Raw genomic sequence first — 26,429 nt, forward strand, 5'->3', positions numbered from 1 at the left:
AAATTTAATTTTAACCATCTACTTTATTGAATTTTTCCTGATCATTTCTAATTGTTGTCATTTGGTTCTCTTAAGTTTGTTAGGCATAGAATCGTGTTATCTGCTAAGAAAGATGATTTTGTCTTCTTTATAATATATTTTTCTATTTTATATTCTGTTAAAATCCTAACATCTTTATTATGATCATAAAGAAATCAAAAAGCTTATTTTCATTTTATAAACCGAGAAAAAGTACAGAACTATTGTTACATTTTGGGAAGTCTAACAAAAATGTGAAGCAAGATATTAGACTTCTTATTGAATTTAACTGGAAATAATCTGTCCAACCAACAAACCAATCAATTCATCCATCCATCCAGCCAGCCAGCCAGCAAGCCAGTCAATAAATGTTAATTTCTGCCTTTTTTGTACCATGGATCCTTATGAATACAATAAGAAAGACACAGTACCTGCCCTTGAAGACTTTAGATAGAGAAACAAACACAACAGCAAGAATTATAATAATGTATAAGGCAAAGCCCAGGGTGCCAACAGGGGCACCTAAACCTGCCTCGGACAGTCAGGGAAGGCTTCTAGAGGTGGGTGACATCTAAAAAGATTTCTGGAGGAAATATTTGAATGGAAGGAAGGCCACACTTCAATAAATGCATTATGCCATTTAGTTGCTTTGAAATTCTTGTGTGCAAGCATGTCAATATTTTTAGCCATTAGCCATTCTGAAATCTTTGTGAGTCTCAAGATTTTCAATTTGCCTTTGCAGCTCAAGGGGCCAGTGGCACTCTGGGAAACCCTACCCTGGATACAAGTCTGCTGGAGGAATTCTTGGGCAATGATTTCGACTTGGGGTCCTTGTAAGTAATGAGAGCACTGCTCTCCATTTGGTGTTTTAAAAATTATGAAATAATTAAATGCACTGAGAAATGCTTTCTCTTTTTCTATTTTCCAGCAGAGCTTGAGTAGAGTTGGTATTATTTCTTCTATAAATCTTTGGCAGATTTCACCAGTGAAGTCAGCTAGACCTGGAATTTTTTGTTTGTTTTTCAGTTTTTGTTTTGTTTTGTTTTTATTGCAAGAAGGTCCTCACCTTCCAAATCAATATCCTTAATAGACATGGGGCTATTCAGGTTATCAGTGAGTAGTTATCAGCTTAGACAGTTTATGTCTTTCAATGTATTTGTCCTTCCCATCTAAGCTGTTGAATTTACTAGCATAAAGTTGTTCATCACATATCCTTATTATCTTTTTAATGTTTGTAGAATCTATGGTGAGAATCCTTTTGTTCTTGATATCAGTAATTCATGTCTTTTTTTTTCCTTTGATCAGTCTGGCAAGAGGTTTGTCAGTTTTCTTAACCTTGTAAAGAACCAGCTTTTGGTTAAATTATATTCATCATTGTTTTTTCCATGTCATTAATTTCTGATCTTATTTTCTGATATTAATATAGCCATGATAGCTTTCTTTTTTAAAAATATGCATACAATAAGATTCATTTTTTTAATTGTGTGTGGTTTTGTGAGTTTTGACAAATTCTTAGAGTCATATAACTAATACCACCATTACCACACACAGCAATTCCCTCATCTGAAACACTTCCCCTACATTTCCACTTTGTGGTCAAACCCACCACACATTTCTAACCTCTGGTGACCAGTGATCTTTTCTCTGTCCTGTAGTTTTGCTTTTTCTGAAATGGCACATAAATGAAGCCAGATGATCTATAGCATCATGAGACTGGCTTCTCTCATTAAGCATAATATTTTTGTTCATTCCTTTTTATTGCTGAGAAAAACCCGTTTGGATCATTGTAACACAGTTTGTTTATCCAGACAATCAAGGAAATTTTGATTATTTCCAGTTTGGGGTAATTATGAATAGCTTCCATAAATCTTCATACAGAGGCTTTTTTTGTGGGTGATCAGGAGTTTTAATTTCTCTAGGGTAATGTCTTGGATAAAGTCTGCTGGGTCACATTGTTAAGTGGAAGCCTAACTTTATAAAAATTGCTTCTAGAGTGGCCATGACATTTTGCATTACCACTACAGTGTATGAGACAGCCGATTGCTTCTCTTCATCACCAGTTCTCGGAATGGTCAGTTTTAAAATATTTTATTATAGTCATTGTAATAGATTTATAGTGGTATCTCATTTTGCTTTAATCTGCATCTTCCTATCAATGAATGATGTTGAGCATCGTTTCATATGCTTGTTTGCCATTCATATATTTTCCTTGGTCAAGTGTTTGTTCAAACTTCTTTCCCATTAAAAAAAAAATTAAGTGTTCTCTTATCTTTGAGTTTAGAAAATTCTTTTAAATATTCTGGATATAAGATCTTTGTTGGATATGGGATTCATGAATACTTTCTCCCAGTCTATAACTTATGTTTCATACTCTTAACAATGTCTTTCCCAGAGCAAAACTTTAAATTTTGATGATGTCTAATAGATCAAAACATTCTTAAGTAGTTTGTGCTTTATATCTAAGAAATATAGATATTGCCTAATTTAAGTTCCCAAAGACTTTCTCCTGTTTTCTTCTAAAAGTTTCAGTTTTATATTTAGGTCTATGATCCATTTTGAGTTAATTTTAAGCTTTGAGATATGGGTTGAGATTAATTTCTTTGTGTGTAGATGTCCAGTTACTTCAGAATCCTTTCTTGAATAACCTTTCTCCATCGAATCGTCTTTACACTGTTGTAAGAAGTCAGTTGACCGTATTTGTGTGGATCTACCTAGACACTTTATTCTATTCCATTAATCTATGTATCTACTATTTCGCCAGTACCATATTATCTTATCTTGATTACTGTACCTTTATCACAAGTCTTAAAACCATATAGTGTAAGTTCTCCAAATTTGTCTTCTTTTTCAAAATTGTTTTAGTTATTCTAGTTCCTTTGACTTACCACAAAAATATTAAAACCAGCTTGTTTATATCTGTATAATCCTGTTGGGATGTAGATTAAGATTGTTATTTAGTTTAGAGATCCATTTGGGGAAAACTGACATCTTAACAAAATTGGATCTTCCAATTCATGAACATAGTGTGTCTCTCCATTTATTTAGACCTTCTTCGCTTTCTTTCATCAGTGTTTTATAGGTTTATCATAAAAATCTTGTATATATTTTGTTTAGATCTATACCTAAATATTTCATGGTTTCCTTTGAGTTATTGTAAATAATAGTGGGGTTTTTTTTCAAATTTTAGATTCTAATTATTCATTGCCAATATATAGAACTATTATTGATTTTTAAATTTTGGGCTTTGGCTCAGCAATCTTAATGAAACCATTTATTAAGAGCTTTTTTGTATATTTCTTAGAATTTTATATCTTGACAATCATGTCTTCTGCAAATTGGGATAGTCATATGCCTTTCTTTCAAAACTACATGCCTTTGAATACTTTTTCTTGCCTTATTGACCTCGGTAGGACTTTGGCTTTAATGTTGAGTAAGGAAGTAGAGAGATCAGACATCCTTGCCTTGTTTCTGATCTTAGAGGGTAATTGTTTAGTTTTTTATTATTAAGTATATTGTAGCCATAAGCTTTTTACAATGCCTTTGGTTAGCTCAAGGAGATTCTCTTCTACTCCTAGTTTGCTGACAATTGTTATCATGAGTGTATTTTGAATTTTGTCAAATGTTATTTCTATATTTATTAATACAATCAGATGTTTGTTTCCCCTGCCGTTAATATGGTAGATTACTTTGCTCAATTTTTGAATATTGAACCAACCTTGTATTCCTGGATAAACCTCAGTTAGTTTTGAAGTATTATATTTTTATGTATTGCTGGATTCAATTTGCTAAAATTACATTGAGGATTTTGCATCTATGTCCCCAGTTTTCTTTTCTTATGTAATATATTTCTGGCTTTGGTATCAGGATAATTATAGACTTCTAAAATTAGTTGGGAACTGTTTCCTCCTCTTAAATTCTCTGGGTGAGATTGTGTGGAATTGGATTTATTTTTTTTCTTAAGTGTTTGATAGAATTAACCAGTGAAAGCTTCTGTGCCTATAGCTTTCTTTGTTGGAAGACCTTAAATATGAAGTAAATTCATCAAATAAATTCAGAACTATTTATGTTATCTCCTTTTGCTTGAATGAGTTTTGGTGGCTTATTTTTTCCCAAAGAAATTGATTTATTTCATTGTCAACCTTATGGGCACAGAGCTGTTCATAGTATTTACTACCCTTTTTTCAGGCTCTGAGGAGTCTGTATTGATGTTTTCTCATCTGTTTCATGTATTGGTAATTTCTTTTCTCTCTCTTTTTGATCAGTCTGTTTAGACATTTATCAGTTTTGTTGATCTTTTCAAATAAGTGACTTGGTTTCACTGATTTTCTCTATTGTGTTTGTTTTCAGTTTCACTGATTTCTACTCATTGTTTCCTTCTTCTTACTTTGCGTTTAGTTCACTCTTCTGTTTTTAGTTTCTTGAGGTGGAAGCTCAGTTCTTGATTTGAGACCATTCTTTGTTTTCTAATTTAATCATTCAATACCATACATTTCCCTCTCTGTATGGCTTTAGCTGCCTTCCTCAGTTTTTGATATATTATATTTCAATTTTTCTTCAGCTCAAAATATCTCCTAATTTTTCTTGAGACATGAACTTTAACTTATGGGTTGTTGGAATTGGGTTGTTTAATTTCCAAATATTTGGAAATTTTCCATATATTTTTCTGTTACTGATTCCTAGTTTAATTCCATTATGGACAGAGAACATTATATAATTCTAATTCTTTTAAATTTGTTAAGGTTTGCTTTATGACCCAAGATATGGTCTATCTTGGTGAATGTTCCATGTGCACTTGAAATGAATGTGCATTCTGCTGTTGTTGGGTCAAATGTTCTATAAATACTAATTAGGTCAATTTAGTTGACATTGTTGTTCAGGTTTTCTATAGCCTTACTGGTTTTTGTCTACTTCTTTTATCTGTTACTGTGGGGACTGTAAAGTCCTCAAGAATGATTGTGGATTTAGGGTTCTCAGTTAAGTTCTTTTTGTCTCAGCACTGTCTTCTGTCTTCTGACCTCCATGGTTTCTAATGGGAAATAGGCAGTTATTTAAATCATTGTTCCCTTGTATGTAATATGTCATTTTTCTCCGCTTGTAAGATATTATTTCATCTTTGGCTCTCAGCAATTTTATTATAATGTGGCTGGGTATGGGCATGGTTTTCTTTGAGATTATACTTTGTGGGATTTGCTCAACTTTTTGAATCTGTAAATTTATGTTTTCCACTACATTTAGGAAGTTTTTAACTGTTATTTCTTCACATTTATGTTTCTGTACTAATGTCTTTCTTTCCTCTGTCTAGGACTCCAATGAAACAAATGTTAGACCTCTGACATTGTACACAGGTCCCTGATTTTTTAAATCTTTTTTTCTCTCAGTTGTTTATATTGGATAATTTCTGTTGATTTGTCTTTAAGTTCACTGACCCTTCCCTGTCATCTCCATTCTGTTATTAAGCCCATTTTGACACTCCTGTAAATGCCGTTCCACCTTTCCCCTATGACAGAGAGTGAAACCAGACCTAAATCCCAATTGTAACAGTGAAATCTATTTGCAGATATTTCTGGTACCTGGCTTTTGTTGCTCTTTGCCAACAAAAACATCCTTGCCAAAGTGACTGTGGGAAGCAGGGAGGATCAACATTTTTCAAACTAGTCAAATATGCACACATGCACGCACACGCGCGCGAACACACACACACACACACACACACACACACACACTGGTGGATTCCCACATATCTAAGCCCACACTCTGAGCTGGCTGTTCTGCTCCAGGCACTGCATTGGTTTAACCCAGACACCAACTCCCCTTGTGCCTGCACTCACATTCCTCTCAGTCCATCCACGCAGCTGCCATGATTCCTGTAAGAAGGATGGACAATGAATATATCCTTACCATCTCTGGCCTGGAAACAACCTGCCAGAAGCTGTCTGATTTCTTTCCCCTACATGGCTTTTCCTAAATAGGAGGTAGAGCTGGTTCCATTGGGGTTCTGTTTAATTATCTGGATCACTTTTATAACTAGAAGAATGAACTTTAGCTGTTTGTAGGGAAAAGTGAACAAGTTTTATTCAAAGAGCTGTCTTTCTACCTGGGAGGTCGGAAATCTGTCATATGATTTTAGTCTCCAGGATGATAATTTTCCTTCCTACAAGACTAGAAATGTCTCTTCACAGATGATTGCTATTGAGATTCCCACATGGTTTGCCCAGTCAGATTCACTTTCTACATTTGGGGGTGGATGGGTGGGGTTTGTAAGTGAAGTAGAGGGAGTTAACATTGCTGAGCATTTACCAAGTGTTAGGTATTGTTCTTTGCACTTTACATATTCATGTATTTAATTACATATTTGATTTCACACTTTTCATTCGCTTAACAACTGTGCCAAATTGGCACAGTATTATCCATATTTTACAGATGAGGAAGCTGAGGTATGAGGAGGTTAAGTAACTCTTCATAGGTCAATAAGTGGCAAAGCTGGGATTACAATGTGCCTGGCTCTAGAACACCTGCCTTTTCTTCTATATGCAGCTTTTAGAGTTATTTATATTTTAGAAGACATTTTAGAGGAATGTAACTCTCAAGGAAATTTGTTAAATGTGTCTAAAATTATCTGCCAAAAGGTGTGACTCAGAATGGATCCTGAACCATAGTTTGCAAAGATTGTCAGAGTTCACGCCCGTTAAAGGGAAGTCTTATGATCAGATAACCTGCCATTGCTTGATAAAAACTGCTCAGGTGCATGCAGTTAAGTGGAACTGCAATAAAGATCTAAGAGAGAGAGAGAGATCTGAGAAGTGGAAACAGGTCCCATCCATGACCATGGAGTTGTTGGACTGGTTCAATGGTCATTACATCTATATACAACCTATTCAAATACTTCAAGTGTTGGGTGTTTCTAAATACAAGGCTCTTTTTTTGCAGGTTAGTTGCATTGCTGACGTAGCCCTGCGATGCAGTTTTTCTTGCCTGGGCTCACAGCTAATAAGTAGCAGAGCTGGGATTCTAATATGAATTTACTACAAACCCTGAGTTACTTCTCCTCTACTATATTGCCCATGGATTGTGCCTTTAAAAAAAAATGTCAATGACAACACTTTAAGCAATTTAAGAAACCAGGAAGAGAAGAGGTAAAATTGTCATTATATGCAGATGACATAATATGATATATAGAAAACCCTAACAACTCCACATGAAAACTACTAGACTGATAAACGGATTCAGCAAAGTAGCAGGATACAACATTAACATACAGAAGTCTGTTGCATTTCTTTACATTAACAATGAAATAACAGAAAGGGGAAGTAAAAAGACAAGCCCTTTTTAGACTGCATCAAAAAATGAAATAGTTAGGAATAAACCTGACCAAAGAGGTAAAAGACTTATATGCTGAGAACTATGAAACATTGATAAAGGAAATTGAATATGATTCAAAGAAATGGGAAGAAATGATAATGGGAAGAAATGGAAAGAAATGGGAATCATGATCTTCGATTGGAAGAATTATTATTGTTAAAATGGTCATACCACCCAAAGAAATCTACATGTTTAATGCGATCCCTATTAAATTATCCATGACATTTTTCACAGAACGAGAACAAATAATCCTAAAATTTATATGGAATCACAAAAGACCCAGAATTGCCAAAGCAATATTGAAGAAAAAGAACAAAGCTGGAGGCATAACCCTCCAAGACCTCAGACAATTCTACAAAGCTACAGTAATCAAAAGAGTATGGTCTTGGCAAAAAAAAGAAACATTAATGGAACAGAATAGAGTGCCTAGGAATAAACCCACACACCTATGGCCAATTAATTGTCAACAAAAAAGGCAAGAATATACAATGGAGAAACGATAGTCTCTTCAACATGTGGTGCTGGGAAAGCTGGACAGTGGCATGAAAATCAATGAAGTTATAACACACCCTCATACAATACACAAAAATAAACTCAAAGTGGTTTAGAGACTTAAATATAAAACATGACATCAAACTCCTAGAAGAGAACATAGGCAAACTATTCTCCGACATAATTCAATGTTTTTCTTAGGTCAGTCTCCCAAGGCAAAAGAAATAAAAGCAAAAATAAACAAATGGGACCTAATCAAACTTATAAGCTTTTGCACCACAAAGGAAATGATAAGTAAAATGAAAAGACAACCTACAGACTGGGAGAAAATATTTGCAAAGGATGCAACTGACAAGCTCTTAATTTCCAAAATATACAAACAACTCATACAACTCAACAACAAAAAAACAAACAACCCAATCAAAAAATGGGCAGAAGACCTAAATAGACATTTCTCCAAAGAAGACATCTGGATGGCCAATAGGCACATGAAAAGATGGTCAACATCGTTAATTATTACAGCGACGCAAATTGAAACTACAATGAGGTACCACCTCACACTGGTCAGAATGGTCATCAATAAAAAGTCTACAAATAACAAATGCTGAAGAGGGTGTGGAGAAAAGGGAACCCTTTTACACTGTTGGTGGGTAGGTAAATTGGTGTAGCCACTATGGAGAACAGTATGGAAGTTCCTTAAAAAACTAAAAACTAAAAATAGATTCAGCGACCCCACTCCTGGGCATATATCCACAGAAAACTCTACTTGAAAAGATACATGCACCCACAATGCTTATAGCAGCACTATTTACAATAGCCAATACATAGAAGCAGCCTGAATGTCCATCAACAGATGAATGGATAAAGAAGATGTGGTGTACACACACACACACACACACACACACACACACACACACACACACAATGGAATACTACTCAGCCATAAAAAAGAATAAAGTAATGCCATTTGCAGCAACATGGATGGACCTAGAGATCATCATACTAAGTGAAGTCAGTCAAAAAGAGAAAGACAAATACCATATATCACTTACATGTGGAATCTGAAATACAACACAAGTGAATTTATTTATGAAACAGAAACAGACTCACAGACATAGAAAACAGACTTATAGTTACCACAGGGGGTGGGGGACAGATAAACTAGGAGTTTGGGATTAGCAAATACAAACTACTATATATAAAATAAACAACAAGGTCCTGCTGTATAGCACAGGGAACTATATTCAATATTCTATAATACACCATAATGGAAAAGAATATGAATATATATATATTCATATATATATATGAAACCACTAGGCTGTAAAATTTCTGGGAGTAAACTTGAATCTCAGAGGCAGATTTTCAAATTTCAAATATATTTAAAAATGAATTTATTGGCTTTGTAAAACAGATGTCTCTAAATGCTCTATGGGAAACTGGTCCCATGAGATGCTGTGGGGGAGAAAAATAGAAGTTTCGTGATCAATAACAAGCTTGTGGCTCACTGGCTTAAACAAAATGAAATGAATTTCTTTACTACTTCAGGACTTCTCAGAGCCTTTGATGTGTTAATGTGCAAGTGGGAAAGGGACATGGTATACAGTGTTACTCAAACTTACTTGGCCTTGGACCCCTCTGGGGAGGCATGTACTCATGTATAAGCAATGGGATATGCTGCTCCAGACATTCTCATCTTTCTGGATGAATCTAATTGGTATGTTGATCTGGGGGCAGTTCTGTCAGGGTGGGAAGCTTTCTGAAAATTGCCCTTAATCCTGTATTGCCTTGTGTGGTGGAGTCCAGGGCAGCTGTCTGTCCAGGATGAGTGGGAGCAGGCTTGAAGTCTCTCTCTGATTCCCTAGGTTAGCCAGCCAGTTACCTACTAGGCATACAGGTGAGCTGTGGTGGTTGGACATATTGGAACACGTCCAGGTAAGGAGTGCTGCTTGGAGGGTAGTAGGCTAGAGATTTAGGGGACAGCATAATTTCCTGGAGGTTGCAGTGAAAAAGGACAAGAAGTGTGTGTGTGTGTGTGTGCACGCGCGTGTGTGTGTAGAGGAAGGAAGGCTCTGGAAAAATGACCAGTAAATCTGCAAGACAAGCTTTGTTTCCTTCAAAAATTGCTCACAGCTTCACCTGCTTCCTTCCTTTACTCAAAGTGAGGGCCAGGTTGCAGCATCTTCAGCATCACCTGGGAGCTGGGAATGTAGCATCTCAGACCCTGCCCCCCCAAAGGCTAAATCAGAACCTGCATTTTTAACAAGATCCCCGTGGGATTCACATGGACATTACAGTTGGAGAAGCTCCGCTTTAGGTCACAGGAGCATGCCTCTTTCCCCATCCCTCCCCAGACCCAAACCAAGAACACACAGTTCTGAGTGTGTTCAGTGGAAGTAGAGAGCAGACTGAGCTTTGGGCTGACCTTGAAGTCTGCTGATGGTAAGAGGAACTAGCTGAGGGAATTGAGGTGGCTCTTAACCACAGGTTTGAATGGGTGACTTCATAGAAGGGGACCCTAGAGACATTAGGTCCATGAGGAATCAACTCCAGGTTTCATTTCATTTCATTCTAATGGTTGAGCTCAAGTACCTCGTGTTCTGGGTTTCACATAGGACTTGGTGTATTGGGTCTGGATGGCAAAATGAGTTAGGAGTCAATGACCAGCTTTATGTTTTAGTTCTGCTGCCGTCGAGTGGGGCTGATAAACTCTTTATTGTGATGTTGTGAAAGGGAGTGAGGTAATCCATCTAATTCTATGAGATGAGCTTGTAAAAGGCTGAGTTCATTGACCGGTTTGATTTCTGGGTTCACACTGATGCTAGAGGAGAAAAGCTATACAAAGTTTCGGGATAAAACATTATCAGTGACTTCTCGGTTCTAAAGATATTTGTAGGAAATGAAATAACCTCTAGTAATTTATTTGATTGGGATATTTAAATATCTGTATTGAAAAAAAAATTGTGTTCTTTAGAGCATAAACTGGTGATAAATCCTTTGACTCCAGCTTGACTATTGGCCAAATGAATAATCTCGGGTAAGTTACTTAACCTCATCAAGCCTTAGTTCCATTGCCTGTGGACCAGGGCGAATAACAGTACCTTTTCCTACGGTGGTAGCAGGAATAGATGAGGCAACAATGCAAAGGCTTAGCCCAGTGCCTGGACCAGAGCAGGTCCTCCACGAAGGTTGTCTGTTTCTAAAGCAGCAGAGGAGAGTGGTGAGGTGTCAGGGTCCTTGCAGTTTGCCAAGATAGGGCTAAAGGGGAGGGGTGGCATTTTGCTTTTCTTGCTTCCACTGCCCTGTCATGAAATGATTTTCTTGGGCTGCTTTGTCCACTGACAGCATTTCTGCCAAGGCTCTTTCCCATCCCAGCTTCCCGGGTGATGGGTACAAACCCTAACCAAGTTGATCAAGTTTTTATTGAGTGCCTACTGGGTGCTCACCACCGGGCACTGTGCAGGACGGACACACACACACACAGAGTATTAAGACATGCTTTTAAGTGAATGTCCACATGGGAGAACACGAATCACACCCACGAAAAATTGGAGCAAATACTTTCAGTACCAACTATTTTTATAACTAAGTAATGGGGTACAACAGTAAACCAGAACAGAGGAAGTCCCGGCTAATAGTTTACCAAGGGCCACGGGGTGGAAAGCAGTCTGCCCTGGCAGGGCACCCAGGCAGTTTTCTTTGTGTTGGTGTTGATAATGATAAAAAGCAGATTGACTTTTTGTGGGTTTAAGTATTGTGTTTAAATTCTCAGCAAACAATGCGTTTCCTTATCGCCCTCTCCTGGGGACAGCTGCTCCCATCCCTTCACTCTTGGTGCTCCATTGTTGTCATGCGACTCTAGAGGGAAGAGAAGGACAATGACACACAGTATAAAGTCATCAGTAAGACGAAGGAAAGTAAGCGTCAGGTAGGGGAGTAGAAAGTGACAGGTGGGAGGAAAGCCATGTTAGACTGGTGGTCAGGAAAGCCCACTAACATTTAATGTAATTGTTGATATTTCATTTAATTCTGCCATTTTATTATTTGTCTTTTTTAAAAAAATCCCTTCTATTTCTTATTCCTCTGTAACTGCATGTGTGCGGTCAGCCCCACACATTGATGGATGGCTCAGGGTTGAGCCACACACTTGGCTGGAGTTTATACGCAGAGTTTGGAGTTTCCCCCTCTCTGGCTCCCATTCCCAAGGCTTCCCTTTCACTTTCAGTAGCTATGTTTGCCCTAGACTCTGTCCTCTGGTTCTTTAGGTCTGAAAGATTGTGGGTTTCTGTTGGAGTTTTCACTATTCTGTGGTTCTGACTTCAAGGCTAAAAGCTGTAAATAGATAACTCACCCCATGCCATTACCTTCTTCCAAGTTTCAGTGCCCCTTCAGAATCTTCTTACTTTTGTCTACTTTCCAGTATCTTCAAGTATATATATATATTTAATTTTAAAAAAAATTTTCCAGAGTTGATGGTTTTATCCGTGGGAAGGTCAGGTCTGGTAGGAGCACCCCAGTCTTATCAGACACAGAAGAGCTCTGTGTGATTCTTTGCGTTCCTCATGTACCTGGTTGTCTGTTCTGTCTTTAATGGCAAACACTCTCTGAAAATGTCTGGTCCTTCACTATTGGTTCCTGTTTAAGAAATTCTGTGGCAAGTCGTTATTCTCAAAGAATGAGTTTCATTGCAGAGTGACCCAGCAGGGGATGGCCATTTCATTTCCTTAGGTGACTCCCAAATATCATTTTTCCCCCTGAGGACATTCAATTTTTTGGGGGGGGGGAGGGGGGAATAATCCTTCAGTTTCTTACTGTGGGAAGTCAGCTTGGATGCCTGCAAAGCCGAGTTGGAGAAGGGTCTCAGAGTTCAGCTTTTAGACTTTTAATGAATCCTTCTATTTTTAGCCCAGTAGCTCCATAGTCTTCCTGGATCCAACTCTCCAGAGAGTAAAGCTTTCCAATTTCTGTTGAGATGAAGGAGGATGTGGCCTGGCTGTACCGACTGGGGAGGCTGATGTAAGGGTTCACCTGTTCCCTAATCACTCTTTCAATCCATCTTTCGCTTTTGGTTCCACCTTACCCCTGAATTCAGAGGCTGCTGGTGATGCCAATATCTTGGGCTTTTCTGGAGTTGTATGCAAGTTGGATAATGTCTTGTTGGCTCCTACGTCCCCTCCGCCACTCGCAGGCAGTCTTGTTTTTGCTTTTCCCTTCTGCCGAATCAGTTAGCATCCACCCTACTTCTGTCTGCTACAGTGTTATCGAAATACGGTCTGTTGCGGTCTCTGCACAACATGCTCTCTGTCCTTATGTGTTTATGCCTCTTAAGGTCTTTTCTTTCATTTGGGTGGAATTTTTGGAGGAAGGTAAATGTGTGTTCTCTCTTCCCTTATTAATAAAAAGTGAATAAACTATAAAGGATCAACCTGTGGCGGAAACATACCTTTTCTAGTAAATAATAAAAACGGACTCCTCTCTTCATTGGATGAGGTTGAAATCTTAATCAATCAAGAAAAACATGACAGCTCACTCTCCAGCAAGAGAAACAAGTGGAGGATGGTGGTGCTTATATTTAACTTAAAATCACAGATTTTCTGAGCCATAAGAAACTTTTTGAACAGAAAAGGCTGGTTTTTTTTTTTTTACAGAAATTTACACCCTTTTTAAAAGCGGTGACACTCATTTTTTAAAATGAAATTTTACTTACACTTCAATATATAAAACGAAAAAAGTTACACAATTATCCCCCCAGGCATTTAAAATTTTTTCTTTTGTGAAACACCTGAGCTCTTTCCAGGATCTTCGGGAGCACAGATGGAAAACCAGTGCTTTAGTGGTGGCATTTTTCAGTACTGTCACCTGACCATCTCTCCGGTGTTAGTGCTTTGAGGACGTGAAGAAGCAACAATAATGTTAGTTAAACTTTACTGAGCATCACGGCGTTTGGAGATGCGTGTTACGCGCTTTTTACCCAGTATCTCATTTAATTTTCACTGTGATGCTTTAGGAAGGCATAATGATTATTCCCATTTTGTAGGTGAGGAACAGAGGCCTGGAGAGGTTAAGTACTTGTTCATGGATAAACAGGAAGTGGAAGAACTGGGACTCCAACCCAGGTCTGTTAGACTCAGAGCCCACTCAGCGTGACCCTGGGCGGGGTCTGGTGGGCTTTGGCCCCCCCGGGAACACCCAGAACCCTCCCCGGGGGTGCTGTACACAGAGGGCTGCTTCCTGTCTGTGACAACAACGGAACGATGGAATGGGTTACAACAAAAAAGCAACGCTTGTCTCTAATCCTCAGGCAAGGCCAGCTTCCAGATACCCCACCCTATTCTGCGTCAGACTCCTGCTCTCCTCCACAGGTCAAAGGTGAGTGCGATGCGCCTCCCTCCCGCACTGCTTGCTCTGCTCCTGTTCTTTGGGACTGTGCGTGGTGGGAGAGAGGCCTTTCTCACCTGTGTGTTCCCCCAGGTGCGTGCTGCCCGACTCTGACGCCCGCAGCCGGGAGGACCACAGCTGCTTTCCTCCGTGCCGCAGCTGCACCTGCAATGCTGCCTGCACACCTGCCCCCCAGCTCGTCCGGAACCAGCGCCTCTGGCCACACCCACGGCGGCTTTCACAGCTGCTACCCAGACACCAGTCATCTCGTGACCCCCCTGGACCAACCTGGGTCCTCCCACCTGGGGATTGGTTGTTCTTACCATCAGCACCCTCTGTGCCACAGTCCTGGGTAAAGGGCAAGATATTTAGTTATGAAAGACCTCAGAGCAGCCCCCCTCCCCAGCGGTGCAGGTGAAGAGTGAACAGTGGAGTCCTCTCCAGGAGATGGCAGTGTTGAGACATATATCAGACACCCAGGGCCCTTGGCTTCAGACCATCTCTTGATTAACAACACACGAAACCCAAGGTCCTCATTCACTGGCAAGCTAAAATGTCAGAAATGTACAGGGAGATTCTGAGTGATGGAGAAGGCACTGTTTGCGTGCCCAGCCTCAGCGAGACTACTCAAGCAATGAGTGAATGAGTTCTCTGAAAACTGTCAATCGTCTTTCTTTTTCAATTGTCTTCATTGATAATCTTTCCTTCTCTTTCTTCTCTTTTTCCCTCCCTCTCTTCTTCCTCTCTTTCATTCCTCCTTCTGGATCTAGAGGATGGCAAAAAAAGGGCGAAGGCCATCAAAACCTGCGATAAAATTCCACGTGAAGAACGTTTTCAGGTTTCAAGTGTGCACTTGCATTTTAAGTATCTTCTGTCTTCTCTGTCTCAGCGAGTCTCCTGCTTTTGGAAATGTTGTCAGTTTATTTTCCAAGCAGGTGAATCCCAGGTCCATCGGAGAGTGAAAAGCTAAGTTTCAGACCAGCAGGGCTCATGGAATGGGAGCTTCTTGCCTCTACTCCATTGCATTGACCTGGTTTTTACTGCAGACTTGCAGGGCTCGAGGAAACTTAACTAACTAGAATTAGTTTTAAGCAGGCCAGGAGCTGAGACCTGGGAAGTTAAATTTGATTTAATAGGACAAGGAGAACAAAGAAAAATCCTAACTTTATTTTGGGTTCTTGATTTTAGAGCCTCATTGCCATCCACCAAGAAGAGAAAGTGCACACAGATGCTGGAGGATGCCGGGGACGGTCAAGTGTGGGCGCATCACTCCAGACCAAGTGAGCCAACCCGGGGCCCGTTGCTGCCATTCGATCAAGGTTATTTACCAGCCTGGGAGTAGCCCTATGAAATTACGTTCTCTCTAGAGGAAAGGCAGTGACAGGCTCTGGGAGTTGTTTCTTCCCTCTTGACATAATGTTTCATGCAGTCTTCAGTGGGGTCGTAGAGATGCTCCTGGGAAGAGCTGCCATTCTCTCTCTGGCGGAGATGAAATGCTGGTCCTTCCGGTTTTAGGGGCCCTGTGTCTGAGAGCACCCGGGCTCCAGGCCTGGGAAGCCGTACGGTGTGGCAGCCCCTGCAAGAGTCTGCTGGCGAGCTCACTGCTTCGTTCAGCGCAATCCTTCTTGGTAACGTGCAGATTCTGACTCAGGTAGGGTCTGAGATTCCGCATTCCCAGCAAGCTCCCAGGCCATGCCGAGGCTGCTGGCTCGTGGAAGGTGCTCGGAGAAGCAGGACTTTAGAGGACTTCTCCGGTGGAGCAGGAAGGTAGACAGCTGAGCTCCGCCAGCACTTGCTTCAAAGGAGCAGGTCCCCCATAGATCTTTGACACTTTGTAAAATCATTTTGAGAAGTCTTTCGGCAGAACCATACGATGCTAAATGGTCGGCCCACCTCGTTCTTTGTCTTATATATCATGTTACACACCATGTTTTGAGCTTGGAGACCTGATGAGGTTGAGAACAAATGGGAGTTTTTGAGCCTGAAGCCTTGAACCTCCAAACTTTCAGGGCAAACGCCATGGCACTTACTAGGGAAAAGGATAACAGTATTCCACGCCTGTTCCATCAGCCACTGTAAATGCTCAGTGCGGGCAGTGTGAACGGTGCCCCTCATTCAGGGTACCAAGTCACATGTCCTTCATTCCCATGCATCAGCTTGGCAAGAAGTCCACAACTTCCCTCTTGGGGTCCCCTTCCCGCTCTTGTCCCCACGCTCCAGGGGTTTATAGTGCTCAGAGAGCGGGTGTCCATGGCTTTTCCCCTCTTAGGGTTGCCACCTGTGGCTTTCACAGCCACAAAATAAGACCTGGTCCTCTGTGCCCCGTGGAGCCTGCTGGTCCCTTCAGGGACATCTGGCCTCAGCTCCAGCATGGGCTGCGGGGGCCCTTCGGTGGACGGTGACTTCACTTGGCCGAGTCCCACACATTGTCACTCTCTGGGAGTGCCGTGGGGCTGAACTGCATGGGCATCCAGCCATCGTATAAACCAAACCTCTACTGCCTTCTTGGCTTTTGCATGGATTCCCCCATGGCCAGCAGCTGCTTGATTTTTCTTATTCAACCCTAGAAACACAAAATGCTAATTAAAGCCTTGTTTCTGGATAATATAGAGCTCTCTATCCACCTTCCAATGCATGGTTACCCTAATTTCTTCAGGGATCCTTGCATCCCGCCTGTAGCTTCATTATGCTTCTCAAACACAAAAGGCTGAGTAAATTTCTAGCCAGATGAGGGGACCATCTGTTCACTCTCCCACAGATGCACCAGCTCACTGAGAGTACCAGACGAGTCATCCAAAGCTTCCAAGAGTTTTTTCATCAAACCAGATTGCTGCGTGAATCCTCCTGGCCATTTCAGAGTTAAGCTCCACCCTGTGATGATTTTCTGCAGCCTGTCCCTAGAGAGGGCATTGATTTTTCACCGAGAACAGCCATGAAAGAGTAACTGAAATGTCCCAACGGATAGGAATCCTTGCATCCTTTGTTCATTTATTTAAAAAAATTTTTTAAATGGAGGTACTGGGGACTGAACCCAGGACCTCGCACATGCTAAGCCCACCCCCTACCACAGAGCTATACCCTCCCCCATCCCTTGTATAAATCTTATTTAAAGGTCACTGAAAAACTGTCTAAAGATAATTGGCTCCAGACAGCAGTTATAGAGTGAACATGAGTGGGTTCCCAGGGGAATTAAAAAAAAAAAAATCTGTTAATCCAAATGCCATGTTTTCAGCAAAAGTTTTCCAGTGGAGGACTCATATTTGATGTTGCAGAAGCCCAGGGTTTTACAGAGGTCCCGGGGAAAAAGCACAGGGGTGGAGGAAGGGGAAACTAGTCTTATGGGCAGGATTTTAAATGGGGGAAGATGTTCTAAATCAAGCAGTGAGATTTTCTGGTGATGCTCTTCCAAGCAATTCATTTTGGTCAAGGGTTCCGAGATGCCTCTCCATAGGGCTCACGGTGTAGAATGACTGGCTTAATTGGGGGCAGATGTGAAATCTTGCTCAGAGAGAAGGCTGTTGCTGGGCAGGCTCCTGCCAGCTGGTTCCTGGCCCCACATGATCTGGTCCTCAAATATGAGAGGGTTCCTGGTCCCACCTGATCCAAACTCCAAATATAAGAGGTGACATATGGCTTGAACTTCAAATGTACAAGGGTTTTCCAGAATTGTGGCCTTTAGCCCACGGTGAGAGGTCGATGAGCTGAATTCACACTGTAGAGTCAGGAAAAACATCTGTCTCACTTCTCCAGCAATCAGGGGCTTGTCAAGCCTGACTTTTTTTGATTATCAAATGAAAATCATAATTTTTACTTCACCCATTTCCAAGACTTTTTTTAAGCAATTTTAAGAAAATAGCTTGAAAGACATTCAAGTGCAAGCTGTGAGTTTTCTCCAAAAAGTTGGGACTTGGGCAGTTGGCTGCCTTCCCACTTCTGCTTCTCTCTTCTGTTACATTTTCTCAAGAAATCCTCAGTATAACATAACAGAAGAGAAGGTTTGAATCCTGTCTCTTCCACGTAACAGCTGTGACCCTGGATAAGTTATTTCAGGTCGTTGAACCCCAGTTTCCCCATTTGTTAAATGAGATTAGGAATCTTTACGTCATAATCACTTTGTATATCTGATTGGCTGCATCTGCTAAAACGTATCCAAGGACCCAGTGATATTCCTCCTAGGAGTGTATATGTGCCCACCAAAAGACATCCCACAAATATTCACAGTGATGTTAGTTATAATAACCACAAACTGAAAATAACCCAAATGGCCATCAAGGATAAATTGTAGAATATTCGTGTCGTGGAGTACTATACAGCAACGAAAAAGAACAAACTACTACCCTTTGCAACAATAATAAGTGAATCTCATAAACATAATGCTGGACAAAATAAGCCAACACATGAGAGTACACATCATATCATATCATTTCTATAAACTCCCATATGGTGTTAGATTGCAGACAGTGATTACTCTTGGGCAGGAGAAAGTAGTAACTGGAAAAGGGCATGAGTGTGTCTCCTAGAGTGCCAAAGGTGTCCTATTTCTTGATCTAGTGGTAGTTACCCAGTATAATTCATTTTATAAGAAATCGTATACTAATAGTCTGTGTACCTGCCTTCGTATATATTATACTTTAGTACAGAAAGTTCATTTAAAAAAAGCGATATTTACCTTGAGGATGAGTTAATGAGTTGATGAGAAATTATGTCAAGAGTCTGGGACAGTGCCTGTGGTGCAGAAAGCCACAAGAGTCGTAGATATTATTAGTAGTATTCATATTTACAATAATAAGTCCCAGTATTGGGCTTAAGCTTGTGCCTGGAAGTTTAGGGTGGGCTTGTGATCCCAGACTCCCATCCCTGGGACTCGTCAGCTGAGAGCCAGCTCCCAGGGAAGCACCGACTATATTAGTCTTGTTGGAGTGGCTGCCCTGAGCCCCTTGCTGCTGTGATGGGAAAGGGCAGGAAATACCATTATCCTCGAGGACAGTGCCCCCTGCCCACTGCCCACCCTCCGTCCCAGCACCGGGAGGAGTGGAGCTGGCCTCAGGCTGGCTCCCCAGCACCTTGACCTTACAACCATCCTTGAGTGGGAAGGGGCCCGAGTTAGCTGGTGTTCACTCAGGCCCATGACATTAATTATTTCACATCAGATAGAGTTACAGTGGAGGCCAAGAACAGAAGTATTTGCCAAGGCTTCTTGGGAACAACTGAGTCACCTGATAGAAACAAGTACATTTGGTAATGACGGTGCCAGTAGTACTAACCAAAGGCACCAGTGTTTAAACTTACTGGTGGCAGACACTGTGCGAAGCCCTTACAGACACGGCTCTTCGCATTCCTCCAACAATCCCGGAAGGCATCACATTGTTACTCACATTTTGTAGATGAAGAAACTGAAGCCTAGAGACATCCATCCATTTTCCTAAGATCGCAGAGCCAATAAACGTAGAGTTGCGATTCAAACCCAGTTCCACCTGGTTCTAAACGCCAAGCTCTTGAACTTCCTTTATCCTCTCTCCTCCAATGGAAGGAAAGATGGAAGGGCTAGTTTCTCCCTTTCTCTGAAGTTGATTTGAACAAGGCAGACCATGGGGAGGTTGGTCTGAGAAGGTTTTAGGCCAGGTAACTTTTGGAGGCGTGAAGGCCGAAGAGCTCCTGGCATTGTGACCACCTGCATTCTTAGCTGGGAAAAAGATGTTCAGGCTTTTGAGAAACTTTTCCTAAGTGATTGTTTACAAAAACCAAAAAAAGAAACAGATGTTTTGCTTAGGTGGCATGTAACAGCAATGGCCCAAGGGAAAAACACAATTCCTGTGACATTTGGGATCCAAAGCAACCTGAAGCAGCTCTGCTATTTATTTATTTTAAGAAGTCCTCTATAAAAGTAAAAAGAAAGGAAGCTGGATGAGTGCAAGAAAACCCAGCCACGTGCCCCTGCAGCTCCGAGCTGTGGGCTAAGTGCCTGCTCTTTTGGAAGGTGCAGTGTGTTCTGTATTGTCGCCCACAGCCGGCACCTGAGCTTGCGAACACTCACCGTTTGTTTCCCTTTTACTCCTGGTGTCAGGCATGAGTGATGCCGAGGGGTGTTAACAGAAAAGGGAAGCAGCAAACAGCCGAGTAGAATTTACATAAAAATTACCTGCGGTTGAATCATCCAGTTGGGAGTCATATTCAAATTAAGACCGACAACGTGCTCAGGGGCCATGCTAATCTCTGTATTGTTCCAACTTTAGTATATGTGCTGCTGAATGAAAAAGAATATGAAAAGGAATATATTTATACACATTATAGGTATATATATATATAGCTGAATCACTGTGCAGTACACCAGAAACCAATACAAAATTGTAAAACAACCACAATTTATAAAATGACAAACAACTTGCAAGGATTATGCAAAAAGAGTAGCTTGTACATGTCAAATTGCTGTTATCTGACCCTTTTTGATACACTCAAGCAGCAATTTCACGTAGTTAATACTACATTCTAACGAGATGTTTTCTGTTATTTTATCTTCGTTTTAGCTTTTGAAAGTTCTTTCACTGTGATATTTTCTCTGCTTGTGTAACATTGCAAGATGGGCAGGACACCTGTTATAATTTCTGTTTTGCAGTTGAGGGAAGTAAGATGCTACGTGAATAAATAACTCATCTAAGTTCAAAAAGCAAGTTGGACCACAGAATCTTGGTGCCACAAGGGACCTGTAACAGATTAGAAAGTATTGGTTACGATTAACAAAAACGAAGAAGCCAAAGACAAAGCCCAAAATACCCTCAAGCTGCCTTAATCACAAAACAAACAACCACAACAACAAAACTAGGGCATCTATGGGGTCCAGTAACCTAAGATTTAGGACTGGATCCCAGAACTCAAAACATGCCATCAGGACCGGGTGCCCTTCATTCTCAGCTGTGCCTTCTGCTCTGCTGGCTTCATCCCCAGACAGGCTTTCCCCTCATGTCCCAAAGTGGCGCCAGCAGCTTTCAGGGATGTGTCTTACAGGTTCACACCTCATGGAAAAGAGTCAACATCTTTGAACCCACCTGACCTAAAGTGCTGAGATCCACTCTGCTTGGGTTGCATTAGGCCATGTGTCTACCTGGTGCAATTACTGATGCAAATTCTGTAGTTTGATGGATCAAGCCTGGGTCCGCTACCCTCCCCGGGGCTGGAAGTGGCCTTCACTCAAACCACACAGACTGGAAGTGGGTCCCGAGGGCAAAGTTTCTAACAAGCGCTCGCCATGGCACCTTGGAAATCACTGACCCCACGCTCCTCACTTTACAGTTGAGGAAGCAAGGCTAGCCACGTGCCCCCTGCCTCCCACACGTGTCACTCCTCACGCGGTCACATGGCCTGTGCCTTAGCTCCACGCGGCTGTCTGTGAGTCTGGGACAAACAGCCTTGGAGGAAGGATCTGACGTGCCTGTTTCTTCACAGTGACAAGCAGGAGTCACAGCAACGAAGCGCAAGACCGTGACAGTGAGAGGCAGAGCGCGACGCTTGCGGACCAGTGCTCGCCTGCTCCGAAGTGGCGGCCATACCGAAGTGCTCCTTGGCATGGTTTAGTAAACGGTCAATACGAAAACCTGTAAGTGGCCTTGGTTGGCTGGAGAGAGGGGAGAAAGGCAGTGCTGACTCTCCAGACTAACTCCAAGGATCTGGGCTTTGATGCCAGCCCTGAGCCAATGGGATGGGTCAGTGGGAAGGTGTGTCTTCCTCCTTGCCTTTTGCATTTTAACTAATGAATAGTTGGGACGTTGGTTTCTGGCCTTCAGGAATCTAGACTTGTAATTCTAACTCATAATTTACCCACTAAATGATGGAGGGGGAGGGAGCCTTTCGGAGTTCACATGCCTGGTTTAAACTAAACGCTGGAAAATGGCGATGTCCCAAATCACTAACATCGAATCCTGCAGTTAAAAATTCCATAGCACACTTTTTTTGGTGGGGGGGGGGCACATTAAATTGTTAGCCCCCCCAAAATCTATGCTGAGAATCAGTATTATCAGTTTATTGTCAGTGGCAGACATAGTGGCTTTCATAGCAATTGATGGTGGCTTTATATTGAGACCAAAATCAAACTGTGTAAAATAGCCATAAACTGGAAAATTTGCATACTATTCTTGTGACATTATAGTTTCAAGAAATAAATGTGGGCTTACACATCATTGCTCTTAAACATCCTGTAAGCCTTCTTTTTATCCTTCAGTATATAATTTACCTACCCAACTCTTCCAGAATTTTCATGGACTATAACTGCTTTCTTAAAACACTAAAATGTGCTAATGATTAAAGAATAGGATTTTCCATTAATAAATAGAATATGAAATGGGAAATGTCGGGCTACAAACTTGAGGGGCTTCATGGCATTTTCAAAACCTAAATATAGCTTCTTTAAGAGCAAAACTAATCACCAGGACTTTTATGTTGGATGAACTAGAAGGAAGAAATGTTTTCCTTAAAACAAAATCTAAGCAGTTTCAACAGCCTTTGGGAGTTGGTGTATTTGACAAGAGGCAGAAAGACACAAACTGCTAATTGTATCATTGAAATGTCACAGCTTGTATCTTTGCCACCGTGGGCAGTAGAAAAAGAAGGGAAGGGTCCCTAGGTCTCGGTTTTGAGTCTTAGCCATCTTGATTTTTCGGGGAGTGTTCTGTATTCAACCCTAAGAATGAGCACCGAGGTATGAACCTGTTACACATATGCACAGTATTTTAATTGAAGCCTTGAATGCTTCCTAGTCTTTATGCATCTGAGTTTATGAAGTTTTCAAGGTAACTGTTACCTCTCTTCTTATTTGAGTAGTTTTATTTTTTATTTTTTTAAGTTTATTTGAACAACCAATCTATGCTCCACTGATCTGGAAAAAAAGAACAGAAATGGTATCAACTCAAAGGTGCAGAGGTAGATTTATTTTGAATGCTTAGCCATAATTCACTTTTCTTAATTAAAAAAAGGAAGACAATACTCAACTGGATTAGAATTCAGGCCTTCTTGATTTCACTGCTCATATCATTGAGACAGAAAATCACTTGTCTCTTCTTAGATTATGATGTCTGACTTGTGACAAAAATATCACTTTCTTAAATAACCTAAAAGCAATAAAGTTAGGGGATTAAAAAGTTATTAAATCTTTTGGGGGGGGGGAGTGGTATTCAAAATCTGTATTAAAAGGAGCTGTAAAAAAAGCCAGTTTAGTTGACTTTATAATTAACTTTTGATATCAAAAACAGAACTGCTACTCGTAGGTAAATAGAATAATTTCTACAACCAGAAATTTGTGTTTAAGATTCAGAAAAATCTTCAACTGTGTAAGTGTTGTGGGTTGATTCAGCTTCTGCTTACAGCTGTCCTTCAATTTCAGGCCAATGGTCAGATCTGAGCTGCAAACCTTGCCTTCTTTCTTCAGTTTTTTGACAGTGAAACATGGAAGATCGCGAAAAGATATTTCCCTTTGTTCTCAAACCAAGACAGTTCTTATTACTTTCTATAGTGAAATCTATACAATTCAGTCCATCCTGGCCCTTACACAAGCAAATTCGCAGATTCGTTCTAGAAATCTGAGTCCATATAGGGTTCCCAGATGGCGTAAGACGTGCGGTCTTTATCAAATCCTTCACTCACTGGATTTTTCTGTTGCTGCCGGCAGGCACTGTGATTTTGGAGGTTTTGAGCAGCCACTTGAGGGTAATCTATGCCCTAGTGACTTGGTCCAGAAGGGAGGTGCGTAACTTGCAGAGAACATAAACGCTGTTTCCCCAAGACCCCCATTCATATTTTCCGTCTCTGAAATTAGAGGAAAATTTAGAAACTCTCCGTTGTTTGTTACATGGCAGCCATCCGAGTCGAGATCCCAGAAAGCACAGATCCGCACAGTAGCAGGGAGCTGGCAAAGCGGCCAGGACCCACCTCCTCTGTGTGTTGTCCTAGGAAGAAGCTTCTTTTCCTGAGGAAAAACCCACATTCAGGAATCTTGATGCACTAAAAATCATGCTCCATATCTACAAAATATTTAGAAAAACTCACCAAAGGCGCTTTCGACTTTATATTCTCTTCTCTACTTGATAATGTTACACGTCTAGTATGTTTTATTTTTATTAACATTTAAAAGCATTTCATGGAACATACAATACACAAAGTATTGCTATTGAAAATGGTTTGATAAAACAAATGAAGCAGGAGTCTGGTTAGCTGCCCCACCATTATCCCATTTTTTTTCTGCGGAAGTAGCCAGCATCATGGGTATTCAGTGCTATTTCAGATCAGGAGGACAAAAAAGAAATGACCACACTCCAGTGAAAACACGTGTTCAATCAGTAGTCTGACTGTCTCTAGTTAATCTGGCTTAAAAGTATTCCTGGTAATTCTGACCAGTCTATTTTTCTTCATGTGACTACCAGACGGCTGAATATTCGTTCATCTGAATGACTATTTGAGTGTGGTGTTACTGATGAAATTTAGAGATTTTTTTTTTTAAAGGAGGAAAAGAGATGAGTTCTAGCCCAGATATTTCATAAGTCTGAGGAATGTGGTGACTTCTCATCTTCTTACCTATCCCTCTGTTTTATGATGAAGTCAAATTAGAAGTCTAGGAAGCACAAAGGGAAAAGGCAGGCAGAGGAAATGATGGTTCCGTTTGACAAGAATTGTACATCTTGGTGAAGATAAAAAGCTGCAAGGGGGCCCGCTGCATTTTGAAGTGGTACTTTCATTTCCCTGATAAAAATGAACAAAACTGATTGATTAAATACACCAAAAGGGACTTTCCACAATACATTTTCTTGGAATGTTTGTACAATTAATATCATTAATGAAGGAAAATGTGTAGAAGATATTTGTAAAACCGGCTGCTTGATTCCACGTTTCACAGACCCAATATCGGCTATCGAGTTGTCACAGACAAAGGATTTAATTTTTCACCGGCAGATGAAGCCTTTGTTTGCCAAAAGAAGAACCATTTTCAGCTAACCATCCATATCCAAGTCTGGGGAAGTCCAAAGTTTGTCAAAACCCAGATGGGCCTAAAGCCAATAGAAATGTTTTACTTGAAAGCTTTTGGGGTTAAGGTAAGTCTTCTTTAGTTCACTTTAACTTGACTATTCTTTTTGGGATGGGGTGGGGAGGTAATTAGGTCGATTGATTGATTGATTGATTGATTGATGGAGGTATTGGGGATTGAACTCAGGACCTTATGCATGCTAAGCACGCACTCTACCACTGAGCTATACCCTCCCCCCCAGTTTAATTTAATTCAGCCAACATTTACTAAGTGTTCCAGTTATCTGTTGCTGCGTAACAACCTATCCCCAAACTGAGCAACTTAAAAATAATAACAGTCATAGGTTTGGGTCACAGATCTGCGACTGGATCAGGGCTTGGCTCTGACAGCTCACCTCTGTTCAGGAGCCATGAGCTGGGGCAGCTCCTCTGGGCCTGGATCTAGTCTCCAAGATTTGTGCTGGCCATCAGCCAGGAGCTCAGAGGGGGCTGAAGCTGAGCTTGAAGCTTGGCTCTCCCTCCTGTGGACCCCTCTGTGGGACAGCTTGTGCTTCCTCACAGCGTGGTGGATGGGGTCTAAGAATAAATGTTTCAAGACATAGGAAATGGAAGCTGCCAATTTCTTCAGCCTCAATTCAGAAACATCAATTCAAACCACAGTTTTGACATTTTTAGTGTATACATCTTGCACTTCTTTTACTGAACGTAATGATTTGATTATTTTTGACACTGGTGCATTTTGACATGCTGAAGATTCACAGTGCTCACCAAATTCTCAAAGGAACCTCTAACTTTAAAAAAGCCAAGGAACCACTAATCTAGTCAATGCCTCTTCTTTTCCAATTTAACAGAGGGGAAATTGAGGCCCAGTAAAGTTACACAGTTCACCCAAGGTGGTAAATGATAGAATGCAGGTAGGATGACTTTTGAGTGGTCAACAGGTATTTTTTTAATTGCTACCTGAGATCCAGCTCCTTAGGATGAGAAACATCCATTATCTGCATAGCTTTTCCTGATCAGGAAACCTTGGCCCAACCACTAAGTCTGCCAAAGTGGGGCTCGACTGCTGAACACAGCTCACAACCAAACTCCTAAACAAAACCAATCCAAACCAAACCAAAATAAAACAAGCAATAATAAAACATATTTTTCTGATTATGGAAGTAACATGAGTCCAT

General features: G+C 40.8%; 1 protein-coding gene across 1 annotated transcript in view; it reads left to right on the forward strand.

The window, feature by feature from the left end:
- The window catches only part of MYRFL (myelin regulatory factor like), a 109,043-nt gene that overhangs the window by 30,583 nt on the left and 52,031 nt on the right, over nt 1-26,429 (forward strand). The window contains exons 2-7 of the mRNA XM_064491531.1: nt 761-851; nt 14,171-14,238; nt 14,341-14,599; nt 15,436-15,527; nt 21,688-21,838; nt 25,124-25,319. Of these exons, the coding sequence (XP_064347601.1) occupies nt 761-851; nt 14,171-14,238; nt 14,341-14,599; nt 15,436-15,527; nt 21,688-21,838; nt 25,124-25,319 (857 nt within the window). The remainder of the gene's footprint in view (nt 1-760; nt 852-14,170; nt 14,239-14,340; nt 14,600-15,435; nt 15,528-21,687; nt 21,839-25,123; nt 25,320-26,429) is intronic.

The sequence above is a fragment of the Camelus dromedarius genome, chromosome 11, assembly GCF_036321535.1.
Source record: "Camelus dromedarius isolate mCamDro1 chromosome 11, mCamDro1.pat, whole genome shotgun sequence".
NCBI lineage: Eukaryota > Metazoa > Chordata > Mammalia > Artiodactyla > Camelidae > Camelus > Camelus dromedarius.